Here is a 15,362-nt window from a genome sequence, read left to right on the forward strand (position 1 = left end):
CAATTCTAAAATAATTTTAAATCAAATACAGTTGATGTGGTTTTTTTGTTTTCATTTACATCTCTCAAGTTAACGGGGATAGATATCGTAATTATTATATCGGTCATTACATTTTGTGGTATTACTCGAACATTCTTTTTCTTTCTTTTCTTAGGAAATAAAATTACAACACTTGTTGAAATGTGCGGTACCGTGAATTTAGAACTTCCGGCGGAACAACAGTTTCGCAGATGATCACGTGATCGAAGATCGACTTCTTCGTTTGTGGCCACGAGGTTTTGTGGTGAAAATTAAGTTTACCGGGTGGAAAAGGCCCTCTATTTTTGTATTTATACAAAAATGTCCTCCAGCAATCCTTTGCCACCCAAAGAAAATGCCTTGTTTAAGCGAATTTTGGTGAGTAACAGCCATCAAAAATACTCTGTTTTGGACCCCACTCTCCGGCTAATAGGTGTACTCATCATGCTCTAATGATGAAGCACTCTTCGAAAACCTTAAAAAACTCAATGGCAACGTTTAACCATAGAAATATTTAAAATGTTATCAATGAAATTGAATTCTCTAGATTATGCCCTTTATGACAGCTTTTACTTTACATTCTATTTAAATATATAATTAAAGAATAGAAAAACTTTCATTTTCAACAAATGATATTCTCATTTTTCTCTTACAGAGGTGTTATGAACACAAACAATACAAAAATGGGTTGAAGTTTGCAAAGCAGATCTTATCAAATCCAAAATTCAGCGAACATGGAGAGACTTTGGCGATGAAAGGTCTGACTTTGAACTGCTTAGGTCGCAAAGAAGAAGCATACGATCATGTACGGCGAGGTCTTAGGAACAGTTTACAGTCTCATGTATGCTGGCATGTTTATGGACTGTTACAGCGTTCTGATAAGAAATACGATGAGGCTATCAAATGTTATAGAAATGCTCTTAAATGGGATAAAGACAATATCCAAATCCTTAGAGATTTATCTTTACTTCAAATTCAAATGAGGGATTTGGAAGGATATAGAGTGAGTACCGACATAGAATAAAATTCTTTTGTTATTATACACAAATTTATGTGTTTCGACGCTAAGATATTAATAAAAGAAAATTACTGATATTATTGTGACATTAATACAACAAATTATTATTTATAGGATACAAGATATCAATTGTTTATGTTACGTCCGACACAACGTGCTTCTTGGATCGGTTTTGCTATATCTTATCATTTATTAAAAGACTATGAAATGGCGCTTAAAATTTTAGATACATTTCGAAATTCACCTATGGTATGTATTTCAAAATAAAACATTGAGAAATGATTTAGGTCGTATATAGAGTTGTTGAATTATATTTTATTTTGGTATCATCTAATATTTTTAGTATCAGTCACGTATTTCCATATCGATTATGTTTGAACATTGTTATATCGTATTGTACAAGCAATTTTATTTTATTTCGTCCAAAAATATTTAAGAATTCGTTCTAATATATTAAAAGTTTTAATTAATTGTGCAGATTTGTTATGATTACGAACATAGTGAGTTGCTGTTATATCAAAATATGGTTATTCAAGAATCTGGAGACAATGAACAAGCTTTAAAACATCTTGACAAATATCGATATCAAATTTGTGATAGAGTGACTTTAAAAGAGACGTATGGTAGGTTATTTCTTGTTGCTACGATTCGTCGCTATCGTATATATATCGTTTTTATATACATTTAATGATCTTTTATTCAGGTAAACTCAGACTTCAGCTTCAACAGTATGCAGAAGCAACACAAGTTTACAAAGAATTATTAAATATCAATCCTGAAAATACTACATATTATGCTAAATTAGCGGAGGCAGAAAGACATGAAACGCCAGAAGATACATTGGTTATGCTCCAAAGATACGAAGAATTGTTTCCTCGTGCGTTAGCACCAAGACGTTTACAATTGAATTACGCTACAGGAGATCAATTTAAAACATTAGTCGATCTATATTTACGACGAGGTATGCCTTGCAAAACTTTTACATCTCTTTCCCATAATAAAAGATTGCTTAACATACACGCACACACGTACACGTATCTTTTTATAACGTTGATATATGTTTTGTTTTCATTTAGGTCTTCATAAAGGGGTACCACCGTTGTTCGTTAATCTTCGTTCGTTGTATAATGACAAACAAAAAGTTGAGGTTATTCAATCTCTTGTTCTGGAATACAAGGAAGCGTTAAAAGCTCACGGTCACTTTAGTAATCAAGAAAAAGATAATCCACGAGAACCAGCGTCAGCTTTATTATGGACTTATTATTATTTAGCTCAACATTATGATTATCTTGGTCTTACAGAGAAAGCGCTGAACGAGATTGATGCTGCCATAGATCATACGCCTACATTAATAGAACTGTTTGTTACCAAAGGACGAATATTTAAGGTAAATACAATGCGATGCTCTGTTACTTATAAAATACATAAATAGAAATAATATACAATAAAGTGTTTATACGATATAAAATATATTCTCTTAGCACGCTGGGAACGTTCAAGAAGCATACAAATGGTTGGATGAAGCTCAAGGATTAGATACTGCTGATCGATATATTAATTCTAAATGTGCCAAATATATGCTACGTGCGAATTTAATAAAAGAAGCTGAAGAGACATGCGGAAAATTTACAAGAGAAGGAGTGTTAGCGATGGAAAATTTAAATGAAATGCAGTGTATGTGGATACAAATGGAAGCAGCACATGCTTATCAACGTCTTGGAAAATATGGAGAAGCATTAAAGAAATGTCATGAAGTCGACAGGGTGAGTTACGCAAAAGGCCGGTATAATATTACAGTATTAGACCTTAAACATTTATGTACAATTTGCGTATTAATCATTTCGTATTGTTTACAGCACTTTTCGGAAATTATAGAAGATCAATTCGACTTTCACACATATTGCATGCGAAAAATGACATTAAGATCTTACGTTGGTCTCTTGAGGTTAGAAGACGTACTTCGTGCTCATCCATTTTATTTCAAGGCTGCAAAATGTGCGATGGAGGTTTACCTGCGTTTACACGACTATCCTTTGCCAGATCCAACACAGACACAAGAAATCGATACGGGTAAGTTTCTTATATTTATTACGTATCGTTAATTAGAAACGAATAAATTTAATTTCATATAACATGGCCGTTCACAGTGTGAGAACGCACTACACTGTAAACAAACTACGGTCATTTCTATTTTTTGCTTATAATCCAGTAAATGTATAATATTCTGATATACATACATTCTTCCTAGAAGAATATATCTGTATGGAATATTACAATTATACAAACAATTGGATTTTACATTCGCTTAAACACACAGAATGTTTATTAGAACGATTCAGGACTTCGTGATTACTTCGTACGTAGATTGTAATAAATTATTCGATTAAACATTTTCGAAGAAGTAAGATTAGTTAACTACACAGTCTATCAGAGGGAGCTCGTAATGATAGTTATGAAACTTATAGAGAAAAATTTAAACAAGTCTATTATTGATTCTCGATAATCTCATAATATTCGTAATCATAAAAGTTACAATAAAATAAATACGATAACGACGTAGTACATTAAAAAAGAAAAGAAAGAAAAATAATACGAAAAAATAGAAAGAAAAAGAGAAACCAACTCGAATAGCTCGTGTAATAATAATAGTATAAAGGAAATACGATGTGTCCCGCAATTTATTTATCGTAACGTACGTATACAACGGTGTACGTGTATAAATATACATTGCAATCACAGACAATGCGCAAGTACATTTCGGTCAATCGCTCGGCGTTCTATGTACTTAGCTTCGCACGGGGAATAGCATCTCGTTAATCCGTGTCAATAATAATGGAAGGAAATGGTTAACTAGATTGCATAACTTAGAGGTTTTAATGGCTAATAACTACCTTAACTTATACATGCTGATATTTACAGAAACATAATAAATATTCCGAACGTTTCGATCGCACATTTATGACACGCATCTTCTCGGCACTCGTAACATTCTAATACATATGGCATCGGACAACTGCCTAATTGAATTTTTTAACTAAGAATTAAGAGAAGCGCTTGTTATACGTCGCCAGGATTTCTTCTACGTCGTAAAAGCTTCGGACCTCTTGGTTTTGGATAGTAATAACCACCATTACCACCACCACCACCACCATCGTCATCATCGTTGTCACTACTATCACCACTATCTCCTCCTCCATTTTGTTCTTGCCTGATTGCTTGAGGCGTAAGGAAATAAAAATGGCCACCGTCGCCTGGTAATCTATAAGCAAAGTACGCACTACTTTTGTCGGTATTAACAGGACCTTGATTAGAAATAGAAATAGGATGAATAAATTCGGCGTCGGGATTGATCGGTGGCCTCGGATTACGATAATTAACGAGTGTGTCATCTTTAAGAGAAATCGTCGGTCGTTGTTGCACATAAGGTTGTCCACGTTCTTTCGGATCGAATACTTCAACAAATTCGCTATCTGGATTGATGGGTGGTAAAGGTCGGCGATAGTTAACGCGTGTATCACTTTCTAGATTCGGTGGTGGTGCATCGTGATCGTAATATACCTGATCTCTGTAAGTAATCTCCGGTGGTACGTTATAATTATTTGATACATATCTATTAACATCGTAATTGGGTCTCTCCGTAACGTGACTGGCCTTGTTGTAAATCGGCGTAGTACTTGGTGTCTCCTTTCCATTAATTTTCTTACCAAATATCGTAAAATATTCTTTCGTAACGTCGTCCAAAAGTCTTTCTTCTTGTCGTGTGAAGTATGCGTGTTGAGGATTGGGAGTAACGTTTAACGTTGGCCGACCAGTCGTGGAAGGATAAATGGGACCTTGAATTTTGTAAGGTACGTTATTCGGTCGATCGGTGTCATAATCGTATCGCTGATCGTTAGATTTAACTGTCCGATAATCGTACGTGACTCGTTCGTTTTGTTGTCTGTAATAAGGTCGTTGACCCTGACCTCTCTTCGAGTAATCAGCTATTTCGAAACTGTATTGATAAATAGGCTTAGATATTGTATCTTGTCTGTTACCAACTTGTACTCGTTCCTCAGATTCTTGGTAATACCTAGAAGATTTCGGTGTAGTGTAATAGGATCGTTGTATCGTTACAGGCGGACGAGCTGTTATCGTTTGATAATAGATAGGAGCCTGATCCGCGAATAATCCTTCTCCTTGATCTCTGTTCAATGTTGTATCATATTTCGTCGATGTAGACGAGTCTTCGGAACCTCTATATTGAAATACTTGGGGATTATCAACAAGGGTATCTATCAGTTTGACGTTGTAATCTCTCGAAGTGTCTTTCGGTGGATGAGTTTCAACGCTGTAGTACGGTTTCTCGTCTCTTGGTTGTTGAGAAAGTGGTTCGACTTTGTAATACGGAGATTCCGTAGTAGTTTGGTAATAAACTGGTGCCGATTCTACGGTGCTAGCGACGTTACCATCGTTCGATTCCTCGTAAAAGTAATAAGACGCTCTGTTCGGTAATTGTACAGGTTGATCGGTCGTTATAACGTTCTTGATAGCAGCTGGTGTCACTTCCACGGATTCTTCGACGGGTGTTGGAGGTGTCGTTGAAGCATAATAATTCACTACTGGAAGAGATTTGCCATTGGTCGATCTGGGCCACGTTTGAAGTTTGTCCTCTGTGTTCGGTGTTTCGGTCACTCTGTTTCCAACCAATGAATTAACGCCGTAATATTTAGTGTTTCTTAAAGTAGATTGTATTTCCGGTGTAACAGTGGTAACTTCCGCGTAAGGTACGGTGCTCGGGCGAATCCTTGTAACGGGTGTTCCCGTTAAGTTCTTTAACATCGATGGAATGTAAATTCTTGTACGTGGCAATTGCGTTGTACTTATTTTTGGCACAATCGTCGTACTTTCCCATTGTTTCCTCGTTGTAAGCTTTCTCGGTGGAAGATAAGTCGGTCTTGATTTTGGCAGCATCGAGGTACCTGGACGTTTAGTGTATTTCTTCGTCGTAGTTTTCTTTTCCTCGAGAGGTGAGAAGAAGTCTGGTGGTGGTGGTAAAATGATACCAGGTACTAAAGGACCTGGTGGTACTGCCGTGGTATTGTCTTGGGGGTAATAAAAGCTATATGGTGGTGGATAATATATCGATTGATCTTCGTCGTCGTAATCGGAACGATTGCTCGGTGGTGGTACGAATACGGCACCAGGCGGTATGGCGTGATAGAAAATCGGTGGTTCCTCAGATTTGATATTTTTCCCGTCGTCGTTCGGAACGATTGATCCTTGAACGTCATCCGTCGTAGAATTAGCAGGATAATCGAAATCTGGTACGACGATGGTACCGTTCGAAGTTATAGTAAAGAACGGTCCATCTCCCGGTAAAACACCTTTCCCATAAAAAGGATCCATGGTTCGATCCAACGTAGCATTCTCGATCTCTGTACTACCATTGACTCCAATAATCTGTATCGGTCCTCCATCCTTAAGCTGTACCGGAAAGGGTGGTGGTACTTTCGGTTTAGACGGTATTTTCACCTGTCTTTTAGGTGCTTCATAATCATCGATCGGTGGCCACTTTTGTTTGTTCTTATCCGACGAATAAATCGGTCGATTGGTTGGACTCCGTCCCGGAAAATTACCGCCCTTTAATACCAACAAATGATTTTCCGCCAACCAAATTTCGTCCTCGTCGAGACCACCGAGATTTTCAATGTTGTCCTTCGGAACCTCGGGATTATCGAGATAACTTATGATACCCGGTCGTCTCGGATTTTCCTCTTCGTAAATTTCATTTTGTATCAGACCGTACTTGCCCTCCTTGACCTGCTGAGACAACGTCTTCCTTTCGTCGTCATCATCGCTACGAAGCGAACTTCTCGTTTCTTTACCGTTACCAGCCGACGACGCTAACATATCCTCATCACCTTTCTCATCTCGTCGTTTTTTCCACCTGTCATCTCTCAAATGGCCTCCGATCAGTCTATGAGACACTTTCCTTCCTGTTTCCGAGCTAATCTCATTGCTTTTACCGCTCGTTACTGACTTGTTGAAAACTCGAACGTCCGGTATATCAGTAGATCGTTCTCCTCGATCGGACGATACTTCAACGACTCCTACGTGTCTCCTTTCCCTATTACCAACAGCAATATCGATCTTTTCTTCTCTCGTCTTCGTCGATTGGACGATCGTCACGCATGCCGTTAATAACGCTAGAATCACCACCAATTCTCCCTGAAAGTTTGCCTTGCGAGTCATCTGAAATTAAAATATACAGTTTCGTTTAATAATATACCGACTTTGACTATTAAACTTATTTCTAACTTACTTTCTACGCTTCCTCTCTTTAGAAATAAATTGTATTTTATCAATTTTTTTTCACGTACGATAAAATGCTAGATCTTGATTTCTTTCCTTTTTTTTTTCTTTCTTTCTTTGTTTAAGTCTTTTTTTTACGAGGGGTAAGGGAAAAAGAAACGAAACGAAACGAAAAACTGGATCACGTGTTTCCCAAACAAGAAATATCGCGAATAACATTAACACATATTCTCACGCTAATAAATCTTTACGTAATAACATTATTTGCATTTAATTTTTTTTTCCCAAAAATTTTTCATTCTCGCGTTTCCACGTCGTTGGGATCTCAATACGTGTTTCGTTAATTAATTAACTAATTCCTAACGATATTAGAATCCCCAACAATGTAGAACGATGTAGTCTCGCTTCGATGCGATCGCGAAAGTCTTTCGTTTTCGATGAGAAAAAAAAGAGAGAGAGAGAAAGATACGAAACGATCGATCGACGGTATTTTTATTTTTTTTTTTTTTTTGAATTTCACGAATTCTCTAATGATTTTCTTTTGCAAATCGATCTCTAATTCGATTTACAATTGTAAGGATATAGGAAACAGCGTGAGCGTTTGCCACGCCTTTCGCTTGCGAGCAATCGGTGAACGTTCGTTCGTTCGTTCGTTCGTTCGTTCGTTCTTTCTTTCTTTCTTTCTTTCTGTCTTTCGTTTCGTCTCGTTTCTTAGTCGACAAATGTTCACGGGTCAACGGCGTAGTCGAGCAACTTCTGAACGTAATGACTTCAGAGAGCGAATAACGAAGCTAATCGACTAGTGCACGATTCCACGTTTTCTCCGCTTGCATTATCGTCTAAACTGCACCATCCATTATGATAGATAAACAAGTCACGATATTCTAAATATATATATATATATGTTTATATATATGTATATATATTTATATATATGGACATATATACATATGGACCATTTTCGTTGATCTAACGGAAGTAATGTACGCAATCGCGTTTCACATATCTCTAACGATTTTTTTCTTAACACTCTCCCTCTCTCTTTCTTTCTTGCAAGCACACACACACACACACACACATATATATATACATCACGTATACGAGTTTCTATCTAAGACGGAACTAACAAACGTTCTATTGAACACGGAACTTCTTCTCTTCGCGAACTTTTGTTTGAGAAAATTATTTTTAGGGTGATACATCATCTCTAATAAACAAAATTATAAACGATTTCTCTCTTCGAGTATGTAATCAATATTAATCAGAAGTTACAAAAAAGAAGAAGAAGAAATAACGATCCTTTATAAAGATTTCTTGCATGCGTTCGCAGATCGTAGCGATTTAACTGTCATCCGATGTAATGTACTTCCTTCACAGATACGGAAGTTTTAACAACGAACGAGAAAGAAAGAAAAAGAAAGAGAGAGAGAGAAATAAAGCGATTTCTCCGTGTGAATGACCTTTTTTTTCTTCTTTTTCTTTTTTCCTTTTAACACGTAATTTGATTTTGATCTTCAAAGGAAAAAATTCGACTTCTTACATTCGTTCACCGTTCTATCTTTTTTTTTTTTGTTTTGTTTTGTTTCTTTGATCTTGTTTGATCTCGATCACTTTTTAAATCACTCCGTCCTTCGAAACTCTTCGAAATTACCGTTGATTAACGGAGATTAAAATCCCTTGGGTTTCGTTGGTTTTCCTTCGTCGTCTCCCTTCGACTTCGATTCTCGAATTCGAGATCGAACGAGGAAAGACGCGGTGCGAGCGTTCGCACCGACATGATACACGTGACTGGCACAATTTTCATCGCCTTTCTCAGAGTGCACCGGCAGTCCGCCAAGGACGTACGGAAAGGTGGAGCCATTTCCAAGCGTACAGCCACTGCACCGAGAAATAGACTTCTCCTATGTTCATGTATCTATGCGTGAATGTATCTAAGTATATGCATATATGTATGCATGTATGTATGTATGTTTGTGTTTCTATTTTGTATGTATGTACGTTTATATATATGTATAGTGTACGTACGTATGTACGTTTATATATATGTATACTATACGTATGTATGTATGTATGTATGTATGTATGTATGTATGTATGTATGTATGTATGTATGTATGTATGTATGTATGTATGTATGTATGTATGTATGTATGTATGTATGTATGTATGTATGTATGTATGTATGTATGTATGTATGTATGTATGTATGTATACCAGTTTGAAAGGAGGAAGTTCTTCGTCGCAAGTCTACGTACTCTCGATTGACGATGGTTCTCATCGATTATCTCTCCTATCGTTCCCTTCCATCGAGATTTTAATCTCAGCAAGCTTCTCGTAAAGTATTGAAAGCGCGGAGAGATCGATGTCAAGATGAATGAATGGAATGTTCTTCATTGTTTGATCGGATGAACAAAATTAAGTAGTTGTACGTTTTGATTCACGTTGATATTAATAAATATCAAAAGTTGTATATCGGATTGATGATGACAAAATTATAAATATTTGTTTATGAATTGATATTATAAAGAAGTATATGATAGTATTACTATTTTTAAAAATGATCTTTTTTGAAATATCTTTTTTTTTCTTTTTTTTTTTTTTCATATTTAGTATTTCATAGATAGTATTTCTTTACGATATATTTAATGTATATGTGTGTGTATATATATATATATATATATATATATATATATATTACATGATATGATATGATATTATGCGTTTTTATTGTAACACTATCAGATATATGATAATATCTCTACTATTAAAAATGATATGTGTATGTTTGTGTAAATATGTCATTTTTTACAATAGAAACTTTCTTTTTTACTCGTACATAAATATATATATATATAGTAAAAAGAAAGTTAGTACCGTCATCTGATCGATAAGCATTCTTTTTGCTATCGTCCGACAATTTTTTATCGTCATGCGAGAGCGAGATTTTGCGGTCTCTTATAGAAACATTAGATTGATCTCTCACTTAACTTCGATCGAACGAGTCGGAAACGACTCTTGCACGGAAGTGACGCAATAATATGTTTCTATGATTCACCGATATTTCAAGATCCTACGATCCTATGATAAAAAAAGGAGGTAAAATACATATATACATATATACATACTTAATATATATATATATCAAGAGGTAAAAGTTAGAACGGAATCGATGTGAGATCGACACTATATATTCGTCGATCTCTCTTAATAATACTGATGATTCTGGAAACGTGCTTTCTACACTTTTTCTTTTTTTAATTTTCTTTTATAATATTCTTTCTTCTTTCGTTTCTCGTCGTCGTATTAACGTGAAAATGCTACGTCGGCCGTAACGGTATGGTTATTCCACTTGCCGTATCCGCACACAAGGACGACGTAAATCCCTCCGACGTAAGACCTCCGGATCTACCGTTATTCAATTGACTTTACGGCTTTGACTACTTTCCTTTTTGTTTCGCATCGTGATCCCCTTCCTCGGATTAACATTTAATTTCTTTCAGTAACGTCGCATTATTATTGAATAATTCTACGTATATTCTCGAAATATTCATTTACAATTATTCCGTAATTTCTCCTTTTCTTTTTTTCATTACCTCTCTTATTAACACGTTCACTGCCAAAGATAATTTGATCTATATCCGTATTTTTAACATCTTTCATACGTTCTTTAGAAAATATATTCTGAACAAAATTCAATATCGTATTTGTTATATAAATTAAAAAAAAAAGAAAAAAAAAGAAAAAAAGAAAGAAAAGAAAAATACATTTTAATCTTATTATATCTCATGCGATTAAAATTGTATAAATAGAAGATAGATATCTAACAATAGTTAAATCAAATCACTTGTGATCTACGTTGCAGTGAAGGACAAAAAAAAAACTTAATGATACGAATGAATTATATCTCTTATATACTACGATATTTGTCATACACTACGTTTGAAATTTTCCAAACGAAACGACGGACTTAGATGTAATAGAAATTTAATTAAATCAGCTGTGATTCACGTGGCAATTAAACAAACGAATAAACGAATAATTATACTTCTTACGTATTACAATATTAATAGTTATATATTTGATATTGAATCTTTATTATGTCTGATAATAAAAAATTATATTGAAATGAAATGAAATGAAATGAAATGAAATCAGAGATGATCCACGTGACGGTAAAGATGTTCATTAAAAAAAATCTCTACAAGATAAACGATGTTTTTATAGACAACGAACACGCATACGCGTGTAACGCGTTTCTAAATACGTAGAACGTAAAGAAGAAAGTCAATACGAGGATGGAAAGATAATCGTGATGGTAAATGATCCCATCAGACTTTAACCATCATAGATAGGAGAACCTCCTAGATGATCCATATTAGTCTGACACCTGATAGTTATGTTCTACGTGATATCATGTATTAATGAATCGCCTGGAGGTTAGACAGGAGTTGATTGTAGATCATTTTACCGTGTGCTCAACAACTGTTCGGTTAGTATCGATTTTTGTAGGTGTGCCTAAGTGCTTTCTTTTCTCTCTCTTTCTCATTCTTTCTCTCTCATTCTCTCTTACTTTTCGATCGATCTCAAATAAAAAGTTGTCTCTTTAAATTTCGTCGAACCAATCCATTGAAATATCGAGCTCGATTTATCGGTGACTTTATAAAACTAGGAAACGAGTTAACCGACCACAATCTTTTTTAGAATGCAATTCTCTCTGTGTATGTGTATATGTGTTTGTGTGTTTATGTATATAGGGTGTTCCATTTGAAATTTCGCACGCAATTATTTCTCGAACTATAGGTCCTTTCGACAAATTTTTCAAATGAAACGTTTCGATAAAGAAAGCAGCTTATGACGAGCATTGATCTTTTCTAGGACGTACTTCTGAGATTTCAAAGTGACCTTTGTCTTTTTATAACTATTGTTTTTATTTAGACACACGTGTAACCCATTCAGAGACGAATTCGTACTACCTAAATAAATCTAAATAACCTAATAACCTAATAACCTAATTAATATAATTAAAATGACTCTATTAAAAAGCATATCGTTCCATATATAAAAAAAAAAAATTACATACATAGACAAAAATCATTTTAATATCATGGAAGCACCTATAGAAGATTTGTAATCACCCTAAACATGATAGATTAATTTTAATCGAAAAATTTCTTTTCAAATCTTATTACAATTTTTGGAAATAACTATGTACGAAACTTCAAATAAGACACCCTATATATCTTTCTCTTTTCTCTACGTTCTGGTACTCTTGATATTGTATAATGTTACCTATTCGACGCTACACTTTCGCCGAGTAAGCGAGCTTAACGATACTCAACGATTCTCCCCGTTCACCGTTCAGCAGAAAATACACGTCCTATATCCTTTGTGTATTACTTTTTATAAGACGTTCGACTAACAATCGTTCGATTCTGCACGTATATACCTACGTAGAAAAATGAACTTTCGAAATTTCGTCTCTCATAAAAAAAAAAAAAGGTCATATCTCGTTCGTCTTAAAAAATCTGTTTATCATGGCCGCGATAAGGTGAGAGATGAACCATCAAAGAGAAGTATAAAGGCCATTCTTATTTCTTTTTCTTTCTTTTTTTTTCCCCTTTTTTTAAAGAAGCATTCAAGCTATTGCAATATATATATATATATATATATATATATATATATATATTCTCTCTCTTTTTTTAGCATAAAAATAACGCGACCTCAAAAAATAATTTTGCGACGTTTATTTGCGTGTCCTTTTATTTTTCACCCAAGCAAGAAATCCTTCCCAATGAGAAATCCTTCGTGGTCATCGTTGAGTTGATTCGCAGAGGTGGAACACCTTGGCATTGACCGGCTTGCTTCGTCGAGGCAACTCGTGCAAGAGTTGGAGTTCTTGCATAATTCTTGCTCGTCTCTCGTTCATCCCGATGCCTCTCTCGTGTTACCGCATTTGCCGGTTCTTTTCGTCCTCCTTCGTCCTTCGTCGTCCTCTTTCTCTTTCTTCTCTTTTCTCGATCCTTTTCAGTATGTATGTATATATATATATGTATGTATATGCATATATGTATGTATGTATGTATGTATGTACATCGTATTACCAGTCGCGCTTTCCTTAACTGCCATTGCTCCTTCGACTTTTTCTACTCTCCTTGCTAATGTGTGAAACAAGTTACATCTCTGGTTACCAATTAACGCCAACGTTAAGTAATCCTGAACACTTTGTTTAACCCGTTCGTTACGATGACACAACTTTTTTTATTTATTTATTTATTTTTCTTTTTATTATTATTATTATTATTATTATTATTATTATTATTATTATTACTTATTACTTATTAGTGTGATAAACATTCGACTCAAGTTTCTTCTTATTCTTCTTCTTCTTTTTATTTTTAATTTGTTTTTCTTTTTCTTTTTTCTTTTTATTTTTTTTTTCGTGTCTAAATAAAGAATTAATGATAAAGGAATGTTAATGTTAACATATTGTCAAGTAGAATATTATAATTTGTATTTGACAAATATTTATCTTGGAATGTGAACTAAATTGATTTGGTGACGAAAATATAAAAGTTACACAAAAATATATATATATTTTTTTCTAAATTCTTATATTTATATATGTATATATACGTGCGTAGCTTTTTTTTTAATGATCGTACGATGTCATAAAAGGTTTATATAGTTTTCTTTTATAGAAATTTGATACTTCATTCGTTGTATAAAAAAAATATATGTATGTGCATATATATATATATATTTTTTTAAGATCGTTTATGACATCGCGAATGTTTAACACGTACGAAATTAATTTCACGATTTTCCACCTCGTCAGCGAAGCTATCGAAGACAAACGCGAAATCGAATTGATTGGCGTCCGATACCGGTTTATAAACGCTTTTTGTCGTTTAACGGGCCAGCCATAAAGACAACGTAACGTACACACAAGGTTAATGGTCCAATTTTGTCCAAGCGATCATCGTTAAATTTCATTTTTCTTTTTCTTTTACAAATTTATTATTGAAAATAATGTATTTTGACTATCATACCATATTCGATAAAATCCCGAAATCAAAATCAATTACGTTTTCGAAGCGTTGATTGTCCTCGCTTAAAAAACAAAAAGGAGAAGAAAGCGCAAAAATTTGTAGGAAAAAAACCTAGTTTTTTATTTCGTGATAAGATTCTCTCGCGTGTATATGGTTGACGACTGTGAATGACCTCTCGCAAACCTTCGTGATAGAAACATTTGTTAAATAAATAAACGTGACCAAGTTAATTTCATCTCGTGTCAACACGTTGGTCATTTTTCCATTCGTTGTTTATCATCGTACGTTTACCTTCGAGAATTAAAAAGAAAAAACAAAGATTCTAATCGAAACGCTCGAACGACGACAAACTCGTTTCCTTTTTGTATTCGTTTATTTTTTATATTTATCTATGTTAATCATTCTGTGAAAGTGGTTTACATCAACGATTTGGAAAAATAATATTCGATTAATTCTATCTTTTTTTCACTCTCTTTTTTTTCTATCCATTTTTCTTTTCTTTTATTTATTACATTCTTTTTTCTTTTTGATTAAATCATACATTTTACGTTTTACGTAAATTACGGGAGTTTCCATTTTGAATCTCTCTCGGATATAATGTTAAGATATTAAAAATTTCCTAACGAATATAATTTTATTCTAGCTTAATGAATCACCGTTTGAGTATCCAACCGGTATTATCAATTCTGATACATTGATACACACACTTTTATCCGCATTCTCGAAACATTTCTTTCTTTTTTATTTTTTCTTTTTTTTTTTTTCGTACGTATATACGCTACCACGTAGCTTTCCACACTATCGAATTCTTCAAATTCTCATTATTCTCTCATAGCTCATTGTTCTTTGGCACTTTGTGCAGTCCACGAAGAGGACTCTCTAGAATGCAATTCGCTTGCGTGCTCATTGAAAGGAAAAGCGAGCCCTTGCGGAAGTCGAAGGTCGTGCCAAGGCTCCTTCGATTTTTTTTTTCTTCCCTTTTT

General features: G+C 34.4%; 2 protein-coding genes across 5 annotated transcripts in view; one reads left to right on the top strand and one right to left on the bottom strand.

Moving 5' to 3' along the window:
• Positions 1 to 215: 215 nt before the first annotated feature.
• The window catches only part of LOC122638005 (N-alpha-acetyltransferase 15, NatA auxiliary subunit), a 37,884-nt gene continuing 22,737 nt past the window's right edge, over positions 216 to 15,362 (top strand). Inside the window, exons 1-8 of one of the 2 annotated variants that reach the window (XM_043830602.1) lie at positions 216 to 396; positions 674 to 1,021; positions 1,151 to 1,285; positions 1,515 to 1,659; positions 1,740 to 1,997; positions 2,113 to 2,423; positions 2,518 to 2,799; positions 2,893 to 3,106. In XM_043830602.1, coding sequence (XP_043686537.1) covers positions 340 to 396; positions 674 to 1,021; positions 1,151 to 1,285; positions 1,515 to 1,659; positions 1,740 to 1,997; positions 2,113 to 2,423; positions 2,518 to 2,799; positions 2,893 to 3,106 — 1,750 coding nt within the window. In that variant the 5' untranslated portion in view covers positions 216 to 339. Of the gene's footprint in view, positions 397 to 673; positions 1,022 to 1,150; positions 1,286 to 1,514; positions 1,660 to 1,739; positions 1,998 to 2,112; positions 2,424 to 2,517; positions 3,107 to 15,362 lie in introns of both variants that reach the window. The other variant, XM_043830600.1, reaches the window with a different exon arrangement.
• LOC122638004 overlaps positions 3,108 to 15,362 on the bottom strand; it is a 17,158-nt gene continuing 4,903 nt past the window's right edge. For 2 of the 3 annotated variants that reach the window (XM_043830599.1, XM_043830597.1), the window contains exon 2: positions 3,108 to 7,270. In XM_043830599.1, the coding sequence (XP_043686534.1) occupies positions 4,094 to 7,270 (3,177 nt within the window). In that variant the 3' untranslated portion in view covers positions 3,108 to 4,093. Of the gene's footprint in view, positions 7,271 to 8,981; positions 9,173 to 15,362 lie in introns of those variants that run through there. The other variant, XM_043830598.1, reaches the window with a different exon arrangement.

Source organism: Vespula pensylvanica, chromosome 2 (assembly GCF_014466175.1).
Source record: "Vespula pensylvanica isolate Volc-1 chromosome 2, ASM1446617v1, whole genome shotgun sequence".
Classification (NCBI taxonomy): Eukaryota; Metazoa; Arthropoda; class Insecta; order Hymenoptera; family Vespidae; genus Vespula; species Vespula pensylvanica.